This window comes from Conger conger, chromosome 13 (genome assembly GCF_963514075.1).
Source record: "Conger conger chromosome 13, fConCon1.1, whole genome shotgun sequence".
NCBI classification, from domain to species: domain Eukaryota; kingdom Metazoa; phylum Chordata; class Actinopteri; order Anguilliformes; family Congridae; genus Conger; species Conger conger.
In genome coordinates, this window is record NC_083772.1 from 25,526,416 (window position 1) to 25,545,564 (window position 19,149).

Below are 19,149 nucleotides of genomic sequence, written 5' to 3' on the forward strand. Positions count from 1 at the left end.
ATCTGTCATAACACTCGTGACACACCTGGATATCACCTTGGCAGCCTTCTGGTCATGAACCTCGTAGCCCTGCCCCACATTACTATTCCAGCATGTGTGCAGGACTGAGTCTCATAGCCCTACCCCACACTGCTAATACAGTGTGCAGGGCTGAGTCTCATAGCCCTACCCCACACTGCTCATAGAGTGTGCAGGACTGAGTCTCATAGCCCTAACCCACACTGCTACTACAGTGTGCAGGGCTGAGTCTCATAGCCCTACCCCACACTGCTATTATAGTGTGCAGGGCTGAGTCTACGATGGTCATATGACCATCAGCTGCCGCAGCAGGGGTAGAGCCTGGCTCGCTCTCACTCTGAGTTGTCTCCTGTTGAGCTTGTGTCCTCCTCGCTGGTCTGTCCAGGTGCGCTCTTCTGGCAAAGCCCTCACCCTTCTCTCTTTCTCTCTTTCATTCTTTCACCTATCTCTCCGGCAGCGTCCCCACATGGTGACTTCTAATGTCCAGGACTAAACTGGAACCATGGTCATTCTGCAGCAGGTAAGCACACAGCTTTACTACCTCATATTATTTTTATATGAAATGGGGGAGGAGAAGAAAAGGCAGTTACAATTTTTTTTAGCATTCCTCTCAACTGCAGCATATACCATACACTTATGTGTTGCATATGAGCTACACCTACATCAACTGTCGAATCTCTTCAGTTTTTAGTCACTCGAATGAAGTATGTATCTGTGTGTATTCATGCATATGTGCATATGTGTGTATGTGTGCTGTGCATCAGCAAAAACATCCTACTGTATACACGCATGATTTCGCTATGTGTACATATGTAGTACATAGTATGTATCAGCTGTACCCACAATGCTCACAGACAGTGGCATAATGTTTTATGATGCTGGAAGGGGAGTGTGCAGTTAAGGAAGGTCAGAAACTCAGAAAGTCAGGATGGGGAGTAATAAGAGATCAGAGGTCAGTAGGGAGAGGGACATGTACAGTGCTGAGGGGTCAGATGTCAGGATGGAGGTGGGCTGGTGTGTTGTGATGAGAGGTCAAAGGTCAGGATGAGGATGGACAGAGTTTTGCAATGGAAGGTTAGATATCAGGTTGGGGGAGGGGCAGTTGGTTGTGATGAGAGGTCAAATATCATACACAATGGGCAGTGTGTTGTAATTTAAGGTCAAAGGTCAGTATGAGAAGGGACAGTGTTGCAATGTAAGATTGGATATCAGGTTAGGAGATGGACAGTGTGTTGTTAAGGAGGGTCAGAGGTCAGGGTGAGGAGGGGCATTCTTTTGTTCTGGAGGGTCAGAGGTCAGGATGGTTAGGGGCAGTGTGTTGTTATGGAGGGTCAGAGTTCAGGATGGGGAGGGGCAGTGTGTTGTTATGGAGGGTCAGAGGCCAGGATGGTTAGGGGTAGTGTGTTGTTATGGAGGGTCAGAGGTCAGGATGGGGAGGGGTAGTGTGTTGTTATGGAGGGTCAGAGGTCAGGGTGGGGAGGGGTAGTGTGTTGTTGTGGAGGGTCAGAGGTCAGGGTAGGGAAGGGGTCATATTTGGTAATAGCACAGAGCAACATTGAGTCCATAGTCCCCATCTTGTCTGCTCACAGACCCTGTTTCTTCAATGTCAGGACCGGGTCACTCAGAGAGCAGAGAGAGATGCCCTGATCGCTTAACATCAAGACAGTCACCCAGAATAGCCCTTCTGTCACTGGGAGGAAGAGTCCAAATACCGTCTGCCAATTATCCTTAAGCTGCTCAGAGTCCACTGTGTCTGAGAGCTGGAATCACCCTGTGTCGAGTCTTTTTAGTTAAAGTCTTAATCTGGGCCTGGCCTGCTGCCAGACATAGTGGTTTGAGTATCTCAGATTTTCAGTGGAGAAGGGCCATACTGATCAAAGCTGACAGGAAGGTGACAGTAGCGCAAATAAACATACATTACAACAGTGGTATGCAGAAGAGCATCTCTAAACACACAATGCATCAGACAACTTAAATGAATAGGCTACAGCAGCATAAGATCAATAAGTCTAAAAAATACCTAATAAAGTGCTCACTAAGTGTATATAGCCATGAAGATAAATCCAAGGATAAACTCAAGTGAACTGATTGACTTGGTAAATGGTAGGCATTTATATAGCACCTTTATCCAAAGCGCTGTACAACTGATGCTTCTCCATTCACCCATTCATACACCAACGGTGATTGGCTGCCATGCAAGGCCCCGACCAGCTCGTCAGGAGCATTTGGGGGTTAGGTGTCTTGCTCAGGGACACTTCGACACAGCCCAGGCGGGGGATCGAACGGGGCAACCCCCCGACTGCCAGACGACTGCTCTTACTGCCTGAGCCATGTCGCCCCTTGTGTGCCCTATTGCTGTAGGAATAGTCTCTCTCTGCTTGTAACCAAATTATTTATTTAATTAGTAGGTTGATTGAATGGGCACTCCATCTTGCACTACAAGCTTGGCACAATGGCAAGTGTAAAAAAAATACTGATGTGTTTCAACTTGGTTGAAAAGGTTTCATAAAAGTGTTTCATCCCTGGTGGAGGCTAGAACAAGTCGGCATTTACTGTTCTGTTCATCCTGGCATAGTATAACACTACTATACATGCTCACCACAGTCCAGCAAGTTTTCCACAAAGCTGTTTCTGAGAAACAAAAGAGTCCACTCTGGGTGCAGTCCACCATGCGGCAACTACTTTTCACGTTGCGGGAGTGCGGAGCTCGACTCGTCAGCCTTTTTGGGCTGCTAATCACCCCTGACAACGCATTCCCTGCCAGCACAGAGATGGGCACAGAGCTGTCCGTTTCCACGAGTGTGATTGGTGCAGGGAAACTGGGGCATGAACCGGTTTGATCATCTCAACCCCACCCTCTCACCACCCTGTTCTCAGTGTCCAACCATCCCACACTTACTGTTTGATAATCCCAACACACCCTCACCTCAGTGAGGAGGGTTGAAGCTCAGTCCTGCACAGATACTCGCTGGTCGCTGTATTAAACTGCTGCAGGAGGTGCCAGACGAAGAGAAAGGACTGACATTTCTTCACCATAAATACCCTGGCTTGAGGGACTGGGAAATGTGGTTGCCATGGCGCTGAACACAGAGACAGGAGTCTGTGGACAAATGCAGGGCTTGGACAGGAAATTGCACAGAGTGAGCCAAAAATGTGCCGTACTAATGAAGGTAACTGCGACTGCTGCCTTTGAACAAACGCACACAGCAGCCAGCCTAAAAAAAGTTTCACTGGGATTATACACTTCTTCTGGGATATATACATGTACAGTATACTGTAAAAATGAATACTTTTATGCAAATTATACTTTTTTATCCCCAGATTTATTTGAACAATTTAGTTCACACCTTCTTTTTGAGTTTCTTTGAGTTGTGTCGGTTGTTGGAGGTTGCAAATTTCTCTTCTTTGTACTGTATATGCTTTGTTCAAATTGAAAATGAATATCTATAGAGACTGTATGACAGTCTATTCACAACACAGGTGCTTGAGGGCATCTTTATAATACTTGCCTGGCCACAGTACACAGTACCTCCCAGTTACATGTGGTTGTTTTCTGATACAGATTTGTTTCTTTCAGTACCCCCTGACATAAGGAAGAAGCACAATCACATGTCATTTGTTCTTCTAGAAAACACCCATAGACTTCAACAAAACTTTATATTTTATATTTACAATGCCTGCTGAATACAACCAATAGGCACCCATCTGCAAGAGACTTAGAACAGCATATTAGGGATGTGCAGGGGGATTGTGGTGTCATGCGTGCAACTGTGGTTGTATTGCATGAATACAGCATTCAAAGACGTGTGTATATGTGTGGTATCCCTTACACTCACAACCCTGACAGATCAGGTATTGAGACAACTTCCTTGCACCGTAGTTCCTTTATTAGAAAACTTTACATACTGTTAATTACTTTCCTATTTCCCTGTCATTATCTTGTCTTAAGGGGAAGCACCAGTGGCAGACGTTAAAGGAAATTAATTGCAGATTACACTGGAATTATAAATGGATGCATATTCATGCTCATGCTTGAAAATCTATAAATACCAAATGAGATGCCATAAAAAGCCAATTACTCTGTATGAAATCAAATATTGGGGACATTTAAGTTTCTTTTTTAAGGTGAAGCATCAGTTATATTACTGAGATACTGTTGTCAGGAGCTGTCGTCCTTTTCAGAGGGAAAGGAAATTGCGTGGAAATAATAAGACTCACTGTTTTTATTGAACAGGGATTAAGTGTCAAATGTCATATGCATCAGACAAAGCATCCCTCTCTTCACCAGTGACCTTTGACTTGGATTTCAATCTAAATGCTAATTAACTCCAATTCCGACTTTCATGCTGGCAATTGAAATCGTGCATTCTGCCAAGAATAGAGACAAATATGGTGTCCAATATATACTATATGGAATGAAATTCAAAAAATATTTGTCACCTGTTTACTTAGATTTTCCACTTGCAGGAATGTAGCTTGATTGAGCTGTAATGGAGGACTCCATAGCCATGGTTCTTTTCAGAATACCATTCCATTCTACTCAAACATGCTGTTCTCTATGAATGCGTATTTGCTTCAGTGGACAAGGCACCAAGCTATGAGGATATGGGTTCAAGTCGGAGGGAGAAAAATGAGGAAACGCATCAATGATCAAAACAGCAGGTTTAAAGTCAAACTGTGTAGCAAGGGCAGATGGAGCTAAAACGTACTTTATTAAACCCAAAATGTTACTACCATAAAGGTACGATACACATTCTAAATTTGAGCAAGACAAACTTGTGCATCCATATCAAGCAACATCAAGCTAAATACATTTCCTTGTTAAATCCAAATAATGTAATTCTTAATGTTATATGTTCTCAGGGGGCAGATGGGCATCAAATAAATTAGCATTAATAAATAAGCATTTCCAGGCCAAGCAGTTTGCACAATGCTAAACTAAATGCTCACCTTCTAAGATTTCCACATGGCTAAATAAATAAAGATGTACAAACTGTAGTTTAGCTGGGATGCCAATGGTACTTTCTTGCCCTCAGTGATGGCTGGAAGGCTAAACCAACCACAGATGATGTGTACAGTACATATTACTTCACGGGAAGGTTTTCTTTAGCGTATTTTTATTAATCTATCTATATCTATGTTACTGAGCTTAGCTAGTTTTCTAACCTGTCGCTATTCATTTTTCTAGTTCTAAAAGCTGCTGCTTTCCAGGCTTCACCGAGGGAAGGGAAGTACTTTGCGCGGCTGGGATTGGAAATGATGAAAATCAATGAAAGCCAGTAGGGGGCAGACTTACCTATGGCACCTTCGAAATAGATAAACGTTTTGCAAAGGGCACCGAATTTTGGTAATGCAATATAAAAAGAGATATTTTAAAACATTGGACAGGGCAGCTTACGTGCTTTTCATGTATTTTATAGGTCTACCTCTATACTTTAGGATTTGTGGTAAAATGGTATTGGTAAACTATTTGAATTCTAAACGTGTATACAGTATCACTTGGAACAGCCTCAAGACAGATTCGTTTACTTTGTCGTAAGTAAGCGAGCCATTTTTTTTTTCACTTGAACATTCATGTATTTGATAAGAAGCAAATGAAATACGCGCGTAAGTAAACCCAAGGTTTGCGCCCCTCTCAACGACTTGACAGCCGAGCGTTTGTTGAATAATTCAGGCGTTTGATTGTGAGAGGTCTCGGTTTGGCATTACCTGATATGCTCGTGTGCCATCCTTGTCGGGATAGAGTTCCTGTGTGGTGCATTGGCGCTGCTTGCCCTGCGCTCTCCCAGCCACGGCACCTGTCGCGACCTGTCCTCACGGTCAGCGAGTTGACATCACAACTGAAATGTTAATTGCTAATGGCACGCTGACCAGCTGAGACTGTTACCCAGTGTTGAGCTTAATTGGTTTGTATCCAGTATTTAATGGTCTGCTGGTGGAGTGATAAAATTGAATAATAGGCTACATTTCATATATTGCAAGGCCATGAATTAAATATACCTACTATATACAACTTGCATGGTGTACACATCCTTAGGCTGAGTTCGAAACTGCATACTTGCATACTACTGCATACTTGCATACTACTCGTACTAAATTGCATAGAAATGTAGTACAAGTAGTGCTAACTGTAGTGCTAGCTATGCAGTTTACCGTACACAGTCCCTAAAAGCATGACACAGTTAACTACTTGGTCTACTCAGGTTACAGCTCACTGGTGAATGCATTTCGTTTTTAAGACCTAAATCCTGGTGCTTTAGGCAAATCCATGGCACAGAATATGCTGCTTCCTGCACTGCAGACTGCAGAGCTATAACACACGTAATATATGAGTTCTGTGTTTTGCAATTATGAATAGCTGTATTTGGTGACCTTTGTTCTGGGTTATACAGACAATGGAATATCTCCTGTGAGTTGAGTTATTAAAAACCCTGAGCTAATTAATTCATTAAACTGATTTGGAATGGTCTTATAGGTTTATAGGTTAAGATTGTGAGGTTAAGATAGTAACAGTTGAGGTATTAAACCTCATAAACTAGAAAGTCCACATTGTGGGATGTGATGAATGCAGTTCAGGGTATAGTATGTAGATACACTCAGTGAACACTTCATTAGGTGGCCATTCTCCTCTGACCTCTCTCATTAACAACGTGTTTTTGCCTGTAGAACTGCTGCTCACTGGATGTTTTGTTTTTCTCACCATTATCTGAACACTGTTGTGTGTGGGTGACCAGTTTCTGAGATACTCAAACCACCCTGTCTATTCCATGGTCAAAGTCACTTTGATCACATTCCTTCCCCATTCTGACATTTGGTCTGAACAACAGCTGACCCTCTTGACCATGTCTGCATGTTTTTATGCTTTTATGCCACATAATTGGCTGATAAAATATTTGCATTAACAAGCTGGTGTATAGATCTACCTAATGAGTTGCTCAATGATATTTTATCAGGGGATCAGGTTTTGACAAAGAATGTTAATTTATGATATTATGATATTCATTCATTATGGGGGGGAGATGGCTGCAACATTTGTGATTAAAAAGAAAAACAGATCTTTTTCCCTTTTTTTGGGGGGGGGGGGGGGGCGGTGATGTGATGATTGAATTGTGAAATGTTTATGTCGTTTTCTCAGAGGCATTGTTTTGTAAACATGTGACAACAGAAAAAAATGCCTCCATAGAAATATTATACATTGTGTGAGGATTCAACAGGAAAATAATTTTGTAACTTTGGTCCGGAGTGTAAACAAACCTGTTTAAGACAGGCAGTAGTTGATCTTACGAACGAAAAGTCAGGTGGGGTGTATAGAAAAAGTTCCAGACAGTGCAATAGAATGAATTATTTAAATGTTGGTTGCTAGGATAGTGTGCTGTTTAGCTCCTGAACGACTCAGGAATGACAGCTGTGCTTGGTGGTGTAGGGTTCTCCCTGTTGCTGTATTGATTTGCCAGTGGGGATATTTAGTTAATTAAAAAGGCATATATTTTCTCAGGGAGTAGCCACCCTATCTGCCCTGCTGTAGCAGGTAGCTGACTCACACTGTGCAGGTTGAGGTGTGCTGCACTGGGGCCGGACATGTGGAGCGTGTGTGGGGAGTGGTGTTCTTAGGGCCAGGTAGCCAGCCCCAGACAGAGGCCAATGCTTTTTCTGCAGATTCTGTTTCCTCTGCTAGGGCCAAGGAGCTGCTTCCGGATTGGTTTCATTCCTGCTCTTTCTTCTCGGAAGTTTTAAACCGACACTACTGAGCGAAGGCTGTGACTGTACATAGTTTTTACCTGGTTTTATGACATTGGAGTCTGTTTTCACTAGAAAGTACTTTTCTGGCAGCATTTCTGGATACTGGACCTTGTATTGGGACAGTAATTCCTGCTCATAGCAGAGTTACTGTGTCTGCTTAGGGAACAGACACACACAACATCGACTTGCGAGGGTCTTTATGGAACTCAGTTTGTGGCTGGACAATGTACAAGCGAAGGGATTACGTGGACCTGTATGAGCAAGACCAGGCCAAGTGGGCACTGCTACGCAATGTCAACACTGTGTTCAAACACACCACCCTGCTACCGGTAGGACAAACACAAATACGAAAAGAGAGAGCTAGAGTCGGTGTGAGGCTGTGGGAGTATGTGTACTTGTGTGTGGGCTGGCATCTTTGTGGGGTCACACATGCGTTCTTGGGGGATGGGGCTCCAGATAACATTCCTCTTGAAAGCCATATGAAAAACTTCCCTAACCTTAAGACTCGTACAGTGCCCACCTCTTATTTTAATCAGTGATGTGTGTTATTAATTTGCTTTGGGGTTTTTCTGGCTTTTTTCCCTCATTGGTGCTTCTTGGTGGGGTTTCTTTTTGTGTCTAAGGACATTTTTGGTCAGTCAGATGTGAAGACTAAAACCTTGGCTTTATTATTGTTCATCGGTCATGTGGATTATGTTTCTTGTGTGCTGCTCATTTACTTTCGGAAGCTGGTCCTACTGTTCATTATAGATGTATAATTAACTGATTAGTCAAAATGATTTTGTATCTGATGGCATATTTGCCATTATGGCTTCCTAAATTGACAGACACATGCACCACATTTTAGTTAAAGTTATTGTGCCTTTATTTAACCAAGTAGGTCAACTGGGAACTAATTTCTCATTTGCACTGATGACCAGAGAGATCCAGGCCTGTAGGGAGTAGAAGAAAGTGTGTATGCAATCATATTGTCTAATGGGGCAAGTGTGCTGGGCATTGGGTATTATTTTTACTCCCATCCTACTTCTAAATAATCTCAACCATGCTGAGGTTTTCACTTTTTGATGTAGGCTGTCATGTTGGCAGTATAATATGTCTGCCAACATGACTGCCTACATCAGTATATGTGCTGGGGCACCATCATATTTAATCCCATCCCAAGTAGTAAACAATGCCAACCCTGTGGAAGTTGCAGGTGTTACTCGCTATATTGTCAAAAAGTTTATCTGCCAAATTTGTAATGCGAGGCTATTCGGCAATGACACAAAGGCTGTTGTTGATGAAAACTTTGCAGATTATCCCAGGTTTGTGTGTTAGTGTGTGCAGTGCATCCTGTTAATGTTTGGGTTCCTGTTCATATTGTGTGTATGTTCTTGTTTGTTTGGCAAAATGGCCCCCTTCTCCTGTAATGTGATTTCTCACTTAGTCTTCTGCAATTCACTGCATCCCTTCATAATTCACCCTCTCTCCTCAGGGTTGCTCTACGTAAAACAAAGAGTCTTTTACATTTGTGCACTGAACTGAAATGATAGGCACATTCAGCAGCAACATAAGTTCTGCACTCGCAACAGAGAAGCCCTACTAGATTCCCTGTTGTTATTGTAGATATTTCAACTTTTGAACACTTGCATTGCTTTATTTGAGCCAAGCATTCAATAAATATAACATTTACACTCTGTGGCAAAGAGCACGCATATGTTAGATCTCATCAGATTGGATGTGTGGATGGATAAATGATTGAATATGTGATTGAATGACAGGTGAAGGCATAGATAGAAACAAGATGAATGGATGGCGAGATCAGTTGATGAAGAGATGAATATGTTTTCTAGGGGGACTATGTCTGGCTGGACCTCAAGACCGGCCGAGAGTTTGTGGTCCCCATCGGTGCCGTGGTCAAGCTGTGTGACTCGGGCCAGATCCAGGTCCTGGATGACGAGGGGAATGTGAGTCTCAGCAGAGCTGTACATTTATCCCAAACGACAACATTCTTGTTTGTATTCAAGTTCTTGGCAGTAGAAGTGATGATGTAATACATGACTTTGCTATTATTTATTTATATGCTCCTGTGACTCTTCTCCAGCTGTAACAAAACAAAGGAAACACTCGCTATTCTGATAAATGAGGACCTTTATTTATCTACTCAGCATGAAAATATCCAACACTTACCAACAAAATGCTTTTTAACTAGTTTTTATTTATTTTGCAAAAATGTCTGCCATATTTAGCATGAAGTAGGATTATGGTTCTTGGTTCTTGGTAGCCTACAGAAGAACTGGGGATAGACAGTAGGCCTGGACTCTACTCATGTCTGTTTCATTTGTTGTCTTCATCTTCTTTAAGGTCAGTTGGTGAATTCAGTTTCATTCAGTGGTGTTTTACACCCTGCCACTTCAGCTGATATGCCTGCTTTGTCTGAATTCTGTCTCAGTGTTTACTGCTTTGTATGACACAAGGGTCAAAGTCTATTAGTAATCATGAACCAACCCAATGCCATGCCTACTGACAATCACTTAGCGGTTGGTGTTTTTATCCGGAGCAACTTACAAAAGTTGACAACATCAGTGTTAGTATGAGGAATACCAAAGTGTGATAACACCAAAAAGGTACAGAAAGGCCATTTATAATCGTTAAATATTAGCTGAATGAAAAACAATTCAGATGATTACTATTTGTTATTGATATTTATTGGAGTTATTGCAGCTGTCATAAGCAAATGGTTGTGGGCTAGACTTGGAGCAATTACAGTAAGAACTGTGTCTTTCGAAGCTCAGGAAATTGACACTCAAAAAACATTTAAAGTATTTCCCAAGTGCCAATGCATTGCTGAATAGCACATTGCTGGATGTGTATAGAAACATATTGAGAGTAAATACCTAGCACAGACTATGAAGATATAACCATGTCCACATATTCAAACATATTATTCTGCTTACAAGGTCTGTTTACGATGGTATCACCTGCTGTCACCTTCGTCTCTAACTTAACATTGTATATCAATACATTTGTAAGAGACTTTCCATTTAGTTGTGGATTCTAATGTTATGAGGAACCATTCCAAAAGTATTTCTAACTTATTTCAACTATATTTCAAACTCGTGCCAAACTCGTAACAAACAGTGAGTTTAAGTTAAATGCAGGATAACTGGTGGTTATGCCCCTGAGGCAGGATCGGTTTGTCAGGATTACAGTGGACTCTTCACCTCGCCTCCCCCAGGAGCACTGGATCTCCCCTCAGAATGCCACCAACATCAAGCCCATGCACCCCACCTCCATCCACGGTGTGGAAGACATGATCCGGCTGGGGGACCTGAATGAAGCCGGCATCCTCCGCAATCTGCTGATCCGCTACAGGGAGCACCTGATTTATGTGAGTCCCTGTACCCTATGCTGGCCAGCTCCCAGACCCAGACCCTCAAAATCCCATGGCCCAATTCACAAGAAGAGACACAATTAGCGACAGACTAGTAGCTGAGCTAAAGACCTGGGTTCACAGGTTTAGTAACAGGTTGAACCCTGTGGTCCAACATTTTCCTTTGGAGCTCAGTTATGCAGGTTCACACAAACCCAAACCTTCCCGGTGTGTAAATATTGATGATATCTGGTTTAAAGCCTTGTGCTTATCTTGTATGTCGTGCCAATGTTTGTAAGACTTGTGTGTTGTTGATTGTTAGATGTTTTTTCCAGGATAATAGTGACTTTTTACACACTCGGACAAAAGAATATTTCTGCATAAATGGCTCCGTTTAGGAAACAATGCTTTTTTGTGTTCACACCTTGCAGGATGGAACACTCCACATATTGTAGGTGCATCACATAAGCCAACTAACATCAGTCCAACAATTAGTCCAATTGAAATTGTAATCAAGTCTAAAATATGTAGACCACTGAATTATGTGTGATGCTCAGTAGAGCAAGAATCATCAACCAAATCCAGCTGAGGTTTTCTTTTCTCCTGGGTAATTAGTGCTACTGACTGGCCAGACTGTCTTCACTCTTGACTCCCAGGTAAAAGGAGGGTGTGAGACCAGCAGTTCTGATCCCAGCAATGCGAGACAATGCGATGATCTCATTCTTGGATCAACAATGGTTAAACTAAACAAGGAAAGAAAACACATATTTAAATGTTCAGGCTTAATGAATATATGGAGGGGTTGTTCTGGTACTGCAATATAATGCCACTGTGCAAGCATGCATTTGCTCTTGTTTACCTACTGTCCACCTGAAATGCTGTTTCATTCACCTGGCTAAACCTGAAAAGAGCAATCTCTTCTGATTAACCTCTGCTGTCACAAGTTTCCTTGAGCTGTACACCAGCAGAATATTTCTCCATTTAATTCTTACAGTGACATGTAAACAATGTCATCTCTTTCAAATTTGTGTCGCTAACATTGGCTGACCTCAGTGAGTCAGATTGCCAGCCTCTTAAAATATTACATTGGGCCTGCTGGCCAGTTGATTCATTGGCACTGCCCGTTCAGCATGTCTGTGTTTTACAGTAGTGCAATGCGCTAAGAAACTTTACAACATGCTGTTTTCACTGGAGTTCACACTTTATGCTGGCTGTGTACAAAGTCTGGGTCGATGGTGCAAACATGTTCCAGGCCTCTACAGACCCAGGATGCTGAAGAGGGCCCTATTATGGGTCTGTTTCACTGGATGGGTCTGTTCTGCTACCATCAGTCCGATCAATCCAAGTCAGTCAGGGTGATGTCAGTCCGCCTGGGACTGGATTTCCCTGCTGTGCTTGTTGTGCTCCTGGCCTTAGTGACCCTGTCCCCCTGTTTTTTCTCTGTAAAGACGAACTGCGGAGGAAGGGTAAGTATAGAAACACCCCGTACGGCTGCTCTCCATCCATTGCGTCCCATCATTGGAGTACTCCATTTCAACATGGCTGCGTCGTCTGCAGTAACAGATACCGATACACTGCCATTGTTGCGCTAATACCTGATATGCAAGTTATCTGTCATCGCTGTTCAGCCTACGCCCGCCCCCCCCACCCAACAGTAATACAACGTGTTGCTGTCGCCTCCGTCATTGTGGCCAGTGTCCCCCACACACCCACTGCATGATGGGTGACCCTATGATCCAGATGTCTGCTCATCGCACGTATTGCCCTTCGACATATTGCACTGTTGTGTGTAATTCGATTGTCTGGCTACAGGCTGTGAAAGACATTGAGAGAGAGAGAGAATCAGCCCATATTAATTTTCAACTTCCCATCCTCCTCTCATATTTCATCTTACGCATGCCTAACTTGTGAAAGACATCATCCCACAGCGTCTAGCTAATGTCTAGCTTATTCAAAAGCAAAAAAAATTCTTTTTTGATTTAGCTTTGTACTCCACAACTCAACTCAGATGTAGCTAAAGTGCACATTCTCAGCTTTTATTTATGAACTTTGGTTTCACTTTGTAGAAATTACAGCACTTTTTATACGTACCCCCCATTTCAAGGGAATCCTAATATTTGGGACATATGAATACTAGGCTGATGAAGGTAAACATGTTAAGTTTTTTGTCAGATATCCTTTACATGGAATGACAATGAAACACATGTTCAATTAGATTCAGATTTTTGGCATTGAAAAGCTTTGTTGATTTAGCAATATTATTGGGATCATTGTCTTGCTGTAGAATTAAGTGCCATCCAATTCATTTAGAGCATCTTGAACTTGAGCAGATAAGATGATTATGAATTAATTCTGCTTTTGCAATCAGCTATTATGTCATCAATGAAGACAAGTGAGACAGTACCTGTGGCTGCCTTACAGTGCATGCCAAAACTGGGATGCTTTGGATCTTGGCCAGTTCCTTTTGTCCTCTACACTTTGCTCTTGCCATCACTCAAGTGCATCTTGTTCTCATCTGTCTACAAGAAGACCTTTTTCAGAAACTATGCAGGTATTTAGGTAATTCTTAGCTAACTGTAACCTGGCCATCCTGTTTGCAGTTTACTAGTGCCTTACATCTTGCAGTGTAGCCTCTGTAGATCTGTCTATTGCTTGTGGGAAGTAGTGCCTGAAATGTCCGTGCCTGCCTCCTGAAGAGTGCTTCTGATGTTGGACAGGTGTCTTTTTTCTTTATGGTGAGAATTATTTGGTCTTCAACTTAGAGGTATTCCTTGGCCTCCCAGGCTCTTTGTCATTACTGAGCTCACCAGTGCTCTCTTTCTTCTTAATGATGTTACAGTTGATTGTGGTAAGCCTATTGTTTGGCCTATGTCTCTGACAGATTGTTTCTTATTTCCCAGACTCATAATGGATCTGCAGTTTTACCTCATGTGAATTGTTTGATTCCAGATTTAAGATAAGATCTACAATTGTGGAGTACAGTGCTAAATAAAAATATATATGTCTATGTTCTAAACGTTATGGGGCTATCGTATATACACTGATGAGCTAAAACATTATGACCACTCACAGATTAAGCGAATAACGCTGATTATCTCGTAGCCACAGAGTGCCCATGCTAACCTCTGTCCACCATTGAAATCGGTACATGAGTGCTGGAAATGGACCTTGCAGCAATGGGTGAAGGTTGCCTGGTCCCGTTTTCTTTTAAATCATGTGGACGGGCAGATACATGTTCACCTGAGGAAGAGATGGCACCAGGATGCACTGTGGGAAGAAGACAAGCCAGTGGAGGGAGTATGATGCTCTGGATAATGTTCTGCTGAGAAACCCTAGGTCCGGGCATTCATGAGGTCACCTACCTAAACACTGTTGTGGACAAGGTACAGCCCTCCATGTTAACGGTATTCCTCGATGTGGTATTTCCACACTGCACAGAATGTTCAGTAATGGTTTGAGGAACATGACGAAGAGTTTAAGGTGTTGCCCTGGCCTCAAAATTCCCCAGCTCTCAATCCAATCGAACATTTGTGGGATGTGCTGGAACACCAAGTCCGAACCAAGATGGCTCCACCACACAACTTACAGGACTTGGGATCTGCTGCTAACATCTTGGTACCAAATACCACAGGGCACCTTCAGAGGGCTTGTAGAGTCCATGCCTCAGCGAGTCAGAGCTGTTTTGGCAACACACAGGACCAGCAGCATAGTAGGCAGGAGGTCATAATGTTTTGGCTCATCAGTGTATGTGTCTAATACAGTTGCTGGTGAGGCTTCAGTTACTTTTGCTGTAGAGCTGCAGCAGATATCATGTTGGGGCTGATTTCACCTCCTTGCTGTGATTTGGGTCACAGGTACAACTGACGCAGTGTAGAGGTAACTACTAAACCACATGACCAGTGGTATTTCAGTCCTGCTCAATTTCATATACAGCTAGTTATTTCTGTATGTCTGAGAATACAAAGCATATTCCTTTTAAAGGAACAGTTAATTTTTTATATTTTTTCCAGGTACAGCATGATGCACTTGCTGTGTTACTAAAGCTTTTAATTTGTTGTTGGAGCAAGGAATTTGGTAATGATGTTTATTACTGATCTTTCTTAGTGATGATAGTACTATATTTTAAATAAAATTTAATTAATTAAGGTTGGGAGTTCACAATTGCTACATTGGATTTGTCATATTTTATTTAACATAACTCCTTTGTAATTATTATAATATTTGTCAATGTTATAATCACCTCTAACTCCAGTCACCCATTTATTTAGACCCGTTCTCTCTCCTCTCTGATTGTTGACCTTTGTCCCCCATAGACCTACACGGGCTCCATCCTGGTGGCTGTGAACCCGTACCAGCTGTTGCCCATCTACACAGCAGACCAGATCCGCCTCTACACCAACAAGAAGATCGGGGAGATGCCACCCCACATCTTTGCCATCGCCGACAACTGTTACTTTAACATGCAGCGTAACAACAAAGATCAGTGCTGCATCATCAGGTTAGCACACACCAAGCTCCCAGCACCCCCTCTCACAGATTATGCCAACTGAATATTGTGTGTCCTGTAATGAGCTCATAGCTCATAGCACTGCCCTTACAGTCCTCCTAAAATGTTGTATTTTGCTCATGCAAAGTATTCCTTTTTGATTTCCCCTCCCTTTGCAAACCAACCAGGTCATTATCTTTGAGTCCATCATGAGCTGTATGTGTGGTGGCATATCTGTTTGTGTATGGTTGTGTATTTAACGTGTGTGTGTTCCAGTGGGGAGTCTGGAGCAGGGAAGACAGAGAGCACCAAGCTCATCCTGCAGTTTCTGGCAGCCATCAGTGGACAGCACTCTTGGATCGAGCAGCAGGTTCTAGAGGCCAACCCCATCCTGGAAGGTAAGGAGCGGTGAGCTATCCAGAGGGGCATGACCCTGAGAAATGAGGTGTGATGTCATGATTCTCTTACCCATTCTCATCTCCGCCCACCGAAGACTTGTTCCTTGGGCTTTTTGTAATTGAAAATGATAATGATAATTATTATCATGTGCTATTCAGTAATTCATGTTATCTCTTCCTTCCTTGGTCATCTCTTCCTTCCATAAGCTTTTGGTAATGCCAAGACAATCCGTAATGACAATTCCAGCCGTTTTGGAAAATACATTGATATCCATTTCAACAAGAGGGGGGCTATCGAGGGAGCCAAGATTGAACAATACCTCCTGGAGAAGTCCCGGGTGTGCAGACAGGTATGAGAGAGAGAGAGAGAGAGAGAGAGAGAGTGAGAGAGAGAGAGAGAGAGAGAGAGAGAGAGAGAGACATGACGCAGTCATTTATTATACATTTTAAAGCAGTGCATGGCATTTAATCAAAGAAAAGAAAATGGCTGCTACCTGAAAGTTAATTCCTGTGAGAGAATGTCAGAAGCCTTTGTGTTTCCTATTTGTATTCTGGGTTGTAGTTTGCAGGGCTCTGTAAGTCACCATACAAAAGGTCGTCTGGCAAGTAAATAAAGAAAGAAAGAAAGAAGTTAAGCAATTACAGGGAGTCCTCTGGCATTCATTTGTTTCATAAATTATTCTGCAGAACTGTTCAATGAATATCAGTATTGGCCAGATTGCCATGATTAAATTAGCACCTCAGGGATCAACCTAACCTCAAGTGTAGTTTGTCTGGATTATGTAGTATGTACCCCAGCTTGACAGCATGCCAGGGGGCCCATGGACAAGAAAAGGGGCTCCATGGTCTTCCAGGCATCCTGCCATTTGCTTTACAGTGTGGGGCTGCAGGTAAAAGTGATGTCCTGATTGATCTGTGTGTGACCTGTGTTCTCCCCAGGCACGAGATGAGAGGAACTACCACATCTTCTACTGTATGCTGAAGGGCATGACCCCTGACCAGAAGAAGAAACTGGGCCTGGGGAATGCCACTGACTACACCTACCTCACCATAGTGAGAGAAATTAATTACTGCTCTAAAAGCATTATACTTATTTTACCTCACCATAGAGAGAGAAATTCATTCCTCCCCATAGCAGAATTACATTTATTTTACCTCACCATAGAGAGAGAAATTCATTCCTCCCCATAGCAGAATTGCACTTATTTTACCTCACCATAGAGAGAGAAATTCATTACTGATCTGTAGCAGAATTACACTTATTTTACCTCATCATAGAGAGAGAAACCTCTTTGCAGCTTAGTAACAGCATTACGCTTATTCTACCTCTACCATTGTGAGAGAGGTTTCATCATTGCTTTGTATGTGTATTACATTAGCCTCACTATGGTGACAGAACATTGCTGTATTAGTTAGCACATACTGTAATGCCTACTTGAGAGAGGTATTGTTTTGACATTGTGATTGCATTACATCCATGTTACCATGGTGAAAGAGACGGTGCTGTAACAATATCCTTACAACCACACTTCCACCAAGAGAGAGGAGAGCAAAGGGAGGTGTTATACAGTAATTGCTTTGTAACAGCAAGTCGAGTAACATGTCATCACAGAGATGTGATACTCAAAAAGTAAAAAGTCTAAAGCTTCTACATTTTCATCATTAGTATGTGCTTTATGTAAAACAGGTGTTATACACAAAGTACCCTGTTTGTATTCAAACATGCCGTCATGTTTGAATTTGTGCCCGCACCACTCATTGATTTATTGATTCCGGTTGCCAGGGAAACTGCACAGTGTGTGATGGGCGGGACGATAAGAAGGAGTACTCGAACATCCGCTCGGCCATGAAGGTTCTCATGTTCACCGACACTGAGAACTGGGAGATCTCCAAGCTCCTGGCTGCCATACTTCACATGGGCAACCTGCGCTACGAAGGTGAGCCGGCATAGTCTTTCAGCACTCGCTCAGGGTGGAGGCTCCAGTAAAAGAAATGAAACTGAACTCCTTCTCTGCGATGGGGTCAGGGCCTAACCCTCTCTCTCTCTGCCCCCTCCCAGCCCGGACGTATGACAACCTGGACGCGTGTGAGGTGGTGCGCTGTGTGGATCTCAGCACTGCCGCCATGCTGCTGGAGGTGCGATTCACAGCTTCAGCTCTTGTATTTTCATTGTGTGTTTGCTTGGTATTGACTAGTCATGTCAGACAGCAGTACACTGGAACTTTTACTGTTCCACTTCTAGATGCCTTCAGAAATAATGAATTATCAGCGAAATCATCATTGTTGCCATTGTCCCACAAGCCTCCATTTTCAGGTTGAAACTCTGGGACTGGCTTGTTTTGTGCTCATCTACTCTCCTGTGTAGCTACAGTGCCTGTTTTCTTATAAGAAAGGCTCAGATGTGTCATTATCATGGCCTCTCTCTCTACAGTGTCATTATCAGCAATCAGAGATCATGGTTATGTAACTTTGGTGAGTGCCACTAAGTGTACACAGAGAGGCAATGGGGACTGAAGGAGGGAGGAACCAATGGGAAGTGGATGCAGCACTGTCACTGTAATTTAATGAGTTTAGCCTGGTCTCTCAGATACAGTGGATACAAGTGCCCCCTTGTGTCTCAGTTTAGAACTGAAGGATACTTAAATCTATCATTAGTATTCTAAAACCATAGATATATCTGTCTATGGTTGGGTAATTACTATCTTTAAAGGTAAATGGTGGATACTTGTTTTTCAGGTTTATACTCACACTTACAATATTCTTGAGATCCTTTTAATAATGTAAGTGTAAGGGCTTACCGTTGTGAGCAATGTAATATTGTTTTAATTTCATATTAGTTTGATTCTCATCAATGTGCTTGTTTTGTTTGTGAGTGGCATGGGTAACCTTGTAAAGCACTAAATGAAAGCAATATTGATGCACGAAGCTCAGTGCTCAGAATATCAATACGCAACTTTATGAGGCTCGACATGTAGCAGTGCTGAATACCTAATTTTAGCTTTTACATTTCAATTTCAGATTATTTCACCATCTCAATTTATAGTCACCATTGTATTCTGCCCTAATTGTGATGCTTTCAACTTCAAAAGTTTTTTGTTGATATCACAGAATGTAGATCATACCTGAATACAGCTTAAGTCATGTCAAGTGGTCAT

The 19,149-nt window shown here is 42.5% G+C and overlaps 1 protein-coding gene across 2 annotated transcripts in view; it reads left to right on the top strand.

Moving 5' to 3' along the window:
* Positions 1 to 520: 520 nt before the first annotated feature.
* myo7aa (myosin VIIAa) overlaps positions 521 to 19,149 on the top strand; it is a 42,790-nt gene continuing 24,161 nt past the window's right edge. Inside the window, exons 1-9 of one of the 2 annotated variants that reach the window (XM_061216720.1) lie at positions 521 to 538; positions 9,591 to 9,704; positions 10,976 to 11,128; positions 15,424 to 15,608; positions 15,873 to 15,994; positions 16,202 to 16,344; positions 16,934 to 17,047; positions 17,778 to 17,931; positions 18,054 to 18,130. In XM_061216720.1, the coding sequence (XP_061072704.1) occupies positions 521 to 538; positions 9,591 to 9,704; positions 10,976 to 11,128; positions 15,424 to 15,608; positions 15,873 to 15,994; positions 16,202 to 16,344; positions 16,934 to 17,047; positions 17,778 to 17,931; positions 18,054 to 18,130 (1,080 nt within the window). Of the gene's footprint in view, positions 539 to 7,982; positions 8,088 to 9,590; positions 9,705 to 10,975; positions 11,129 to 15,423; positions 15,609 to 15,872; positions 15,995 to 16,201; positions 16,345 to 16,933; positions 17,048 to 17,777; positions 17,932 to 18,053; positions 18,131 to 19,149 lie in introns of those variants that run through there. The other variant, XM_061216719.1, reaches the window with a different exon arrangement.